This window comes from Eurypyga helias, unplaced genomic scaffold (assembly GCF_000690775.1).
Source record: "Eurypyga helias isolate BGI_N326 unplaced genomic scaffold, ASM69077v1 scaffold49695, whole genome shotgun sequence".
NCBI classification, from domain to species: domain Eukaryota; kingdom Metazoa; phylum Chordata; class Aves; order Eurypygiformes; family Eurypygidae; genus Eurypyga; species Eurypyga helias.
The window spans coordinates 1-4,736 of record NW_010250447.1 but is presented as its reverse complement, the minus strand read 5'-3'; the positions used below and the strand labels follow the sequence as shown (position 1 = coordinate 4,736).

The 4,736-nt window shown below is 37.6% G+C and overlaps 1 protein-coding gene across 1 annotated transcript in view; it reads left to right on the top strand.

Moving 5' to 3' along the window:
• The window catches only part of LOC104509652 (protein diaphanous homolog 3-like), a gene marked incomplete at its 3' end in the record, with an annotated part of 8,112 nt that extends 7,183 nt beyond the window's left edge, over window positions 1-929 (top strand). The window contains exon 3 of the mRNA XM_010151669.1: window positions 825-929. Coding sequence (XP_010149971.1) covers window positions 825-929 — 105 coding nt within the window. The remainder of the gene's footprint in view (window positions 1-824) is intronic.
• Between the last annotated feature and the right edge of the window lie 3,807 nt (window positions 930-4,736).

The following is a 4,736-nucleotide window of genomic DNA, read 5'->3' as shown; positions in this document are numbered from 1 at the left end:
CTTGGGTGACCATAGTGAACCTGTATGTGTGCGTATGTGTGCCTAAATTGTTTCTTAAAGACTTTTTTTTACCTGCAGCATGGTAGGAATGTAATTTCTCACAGATGTGGAAGTGATTACAATGATCAGAGCATTTCTAGTCTGGAACAGGAGAAACCTCTGTGTCAGAAATGTCAATGAGGAGCTGCTGTGTGGCTTTGAATGTGGTTCTGCATCTGCTCTTTTTGACCTCTGGGTTTATGTTGGAATGAATGAATTGTGATGGGGTTTGGATAAGCTGAAGGTGCTGATTTAATGATGAAATTGTCAAGAATGTGGGCCTTACCTATTGCAAAGGTGATTATTATTTTGTGAACTACTTTTAGGGAAAAGCAGGTTCCGCTCCCCAGGATTAAGTGTTTGGGAACTGAGCAACAGAATTATAGAACAAATGAATATATCATTAAAGTGATAGTTCTAAGAGACAAGTTTGAGTACATTTATAAATGTTTTAGGCAGTGTTAAATAATGCTTTTCTGTGGTTTAGTGCATGTTTGAAACTGTAGGTGATTTCTAAGAAGGGATATGCTAGTAATGGTTGTGATGCGCTTGTTTATCCTGGAAGAGTTGACTTTTTTTTTTAATGCCTGGTTTGCTAGGGAAGATGGGTAAAGATTTTTATGGTTTTGAATAACATCAAACTTATGAAAAGTTGTTTGTATAACAGATTTCAGTTACTCAAGTTCATATTTGCGTCTATTTTTTAATCAGTCTCTTGTAGTTAAACAGCTGTGCTGGATGACATGTAGATTTTATTTTCCTTTTTTTTCCTTCTCCCATTCTAGGAAGATATGAATTTAAATGAAGACAAGAAGATGCCACTGAGAGAAAAGGATTTTCATACCAAAAAAGAAATGGTGATGCAGTACATTAGCACTGCTTCGAAGTCTGTAAGTAAATTTCTTTAAGTACATCAAAAATGACAGTGTTTACGGTATTTCCTGTTGAAGAGAAAAAGTGATGCCTGCATCTTGCATTCTTTTGATTAACTTAATGTTTCTCATAGACATAAAAACTTTTCAAGGGCACTATCTTATTATCTTACAAGCTGCAATGAAAGATACCACTTGCACTTGGTGTGTGTCTTCTGTACACAGAACAGCATTTCTTTTTGATAAAAGTGTGGCTACTAGTGGATATGGAAAGATTTTGCAGAAAACTTTTCCAAAAAGTTTGGTGTGAACTTTTTTCTTTTCTAGCACTGTTTAAAAAGACTTCCTTTACTGGTTAGCCTTTTTCATGCTTGACTTCAGTACCGAATTCATGTCGTGATGATAGGTAATGGTAAATAACAATTAGTTCACACACCCATTTAGTGTTAATATTTTACTTATTGTGGTAATTACTGCTTGTTTTAGAGAAGTACAAGGAGTTGTGTACTGGGCAGTTTAAGGATTAAGTTGGCATAAGAAAAACTTCTCTAGTTTTTGCAAAGTGGGGACTAACTCCAGCGCTAAATGCTGTGGTGCTGATATTGTCCTCAGATCCTTCAATTGTTTTAGAATTCAAATATTTGAGTTTTTGACTCACTGCTCCATGCATGTAGAGATACCAGTAAAAATTGCCCACATGTAATTATAACTAAATACTGAGAAAAGAAGACCTTAAATATAATGATCTAAATGAGATATTTATCTTACTCTCTATTTTAAATAGTAGCACGTTCAGGGAGGTAGATGCCTAGTCCGGAACTGAACTGTCTGAAGATTGTTTTATTTACTATGAGCTTATCAAAGCTACTAGTCCTTCTATAACATAACGTTCTGGAAGACTAGGAGGTTTAGCCTGTTTTTATTTTCTAGAGATACTTCATGGGAAATCAGGAAGATTCAGGCTTCACAACATTCTTGAAGTTTCTCAGCCCAAAGCAGCATGTCAAGGTTTATATGTCATTGACACCCTTAGCCTCCACTCACATTCTAAGACCTCAGTTGTTTGATGTAAAAAGTAATGTGATAATAGGACATGGCTGGCTCTGCAGAGTTGCTGCATCTGCATCTGTTGCTGGAATCTTAGCATTGTGATGACGGTGATGTTAAGGCACTCGTCTTCAAGATAAAGGTTTTCATGTTTGCTGCTCATTTCCTGGCACTTAGTACTTGCAGAGAACTGAAGCCTATAGCAGAGTAGCATTGATCCTTCTTTGAGTGCCATTTGCAATATATTTTTTTTGTGTCTTTGGTTGTCATCACATTTGTTTTCTGTCAGTGGAACTTCTTGCGCTACACCCAAAGCAGCCATACAGTGGTAATCTGTTGAAGAGAGCAGGTCTGTTTCCTCTCCCAGGGTAGTGATTTGTTCACATATGCTGTTTGCTTACATGTTTTCATAAAGCCCCCAACAGCATTTTTTCCTTTCTGTTGCCCCCCCTGCTGCCAGCCCACCTATCCCCCTTTCTGCTGTGGGATATCGTTGAATACTAGTTCATGCAGGGAAACTTGTCATTACGAAACTCTGTTCCTGCTGTTGTGCCCTTACTGGAAATGGCATTCACTCAATGTATAACTGGGAGAGCCAGTTTCTGGACAGATTCATCTTCAATTTGATACAGTAGTGCTGTAGACAAATTCACCTTAGTTCTGCAGCTACTGGGCTGGGAAACTTCCCTTGCCCTTGCAAGTTTTTTGTTCCTGGCATGCTATTTTGTACCTCAAGTGTGTTGCCCTGTCTGAGTGCCTGCTCAGACTGGAAAGAATAGTGCACTGTATGCCCAGGATACTTGGCTAAATTTGGTGTACCCTGCCTTGATGAGTGTCATACTTTTTCAGAAGATCTGAAGTGCCATATAGCTCTTGAATTATTACGTACAATTAACCTCATCTCTGGTGTCTCTTTCTACAAGTGATACTGCAGTAACATCTTTTGTTTTTCCATACTCCTTAAGCTTCAAGGAGACAAGTACTAACCTATATTGTGTTGGGACCAATATCCTCATTTGCAACTGCTATGCAGAATACTAAGCACATTTCATTTTAAGCAGTTATCATTATAAAAAACTATTAAAATGAAGAACAGAGGCTGTGCCTCTTATGAATCACTGAAAAAGAAGCAACCTCTGGTGAGCAAAGTGAACTCTGCTGTAGTCAAAGCTTCATCATTGACATCAGTATCAGGGTTTCTGTTTTTTAGAAATGAAGAACTCCTTTCCGATATTCACAAAGTACATCTCTGTTACTGATGCATCTAGAAATTATGCTGGGTTTGCTGGGGCTATGCTCAGGTGCTTAGTTATGGGTAAAATACAGTGACCTACCTCGGTGTATGCATGAGATATTTAGAATGAATCCATCACGTCATGACTCAAAATTACTTAGAAGCAGACAGAGTTCTACTGACATCCAATATTCATTCATTTCACTCTGCTTTGCTTAGAGTCGTCTTAAAGAGAGGACTGAAAACATGCTTCTGTACATATGTCTGTATATGTTTTTAAGTATGCTGTTACCATCGCTCTATAAAGTGTTCAGGGGCTCTCTGTAGAAGAATTGCTAGGAATAAACAGTCTTGGGATTTGGGACAGTAATAGTACTTACTGAAAATTTGAACCATAGCACAAAAATATATGCTTGAAAGGGTTCTGCTCTTGTACTTCAGTCTTCTGCTAGTACTTTCTTGTTTTCTAATAATGTATAGTGTTTAGATGAAGCCTTATTTCTTCCCTTAAAAACATTATCTTAGAGATGTATACCACGTATTGTTTCAACTACCATGGCTTGGGAATCTTGAATGGAATTTCTGTTTGCTGTGGTGTTGTCTTATTTATCCGGAAACAGTTGGAGAAGGGAATGACAGTTGTGTTTAAAGTCTGTTATGCGAGCGTGAATTCTCATCTGCCAAAAGCGGTGTGATTCTGTTTGCTGTTAGAGATTATGGCCGATGTATTTTCTGTGTTTTTGTAGCTGTCCGTATGTATTATGATTGTTTGAGTTTAGAAACAACATCACATATTTAAGTGCTGTATAAACACATACAAAGCTGTTCCAGCCCAGAAAAGTTTTAAAAATCTATTTCCATGTTAAGGGGTTAGTACTCAAGTGGAAATAAAAGCATCATTGCTATAATGTTACTCTACCATAAGTTTTGCTGTTCTGTATGTTGAACACACACAAACTGATTTTTTAAAGTGAGTTTTTTCTTCAGAAGATTTTGGTTTTGTTGTGCAGCTTACTCCCTTGTAATGTTTTAACTGAATTAATTAATGCTGACTTCATACTGCATCTGCTCACAGACCAGTTGTTCTTCACTTGAGCAATTAAATTTCTAGAGGCACTGATGCCTCAAGATATTTCCTGTTTCTCAGTTAACTTGAGCATTTTGAACTTAAGCAGCTTTTGCCATGCAGAAATATAGGTAATATAATCAGCTTCACAATTGGTACCAAATGCAGCTCTCATTTTATTTAAGCACTAGCAGATGTATCATACTCTTTAGTATGTTGCAGAACCTTGGCATAACTATGAATAAGTGGTACTTGGGACTGTGGGTATGTTGTACAGACATTGAGAGTTTATTAGCAACTTCTGCATAATGTTCTGGTGGGCAACTGAGTCTGAAATGGGATGGCTGGCTACTGTCTGGATATTGATGTGAGTCTCCATTGCTTGTGACACTGTCTTCAGATGGGTCGGATGAAACATTTTGGAATGCCATTCTAGTGAATTCACAGAGTGGGAGGGTTTGGAAGGGACCTCTAGAGA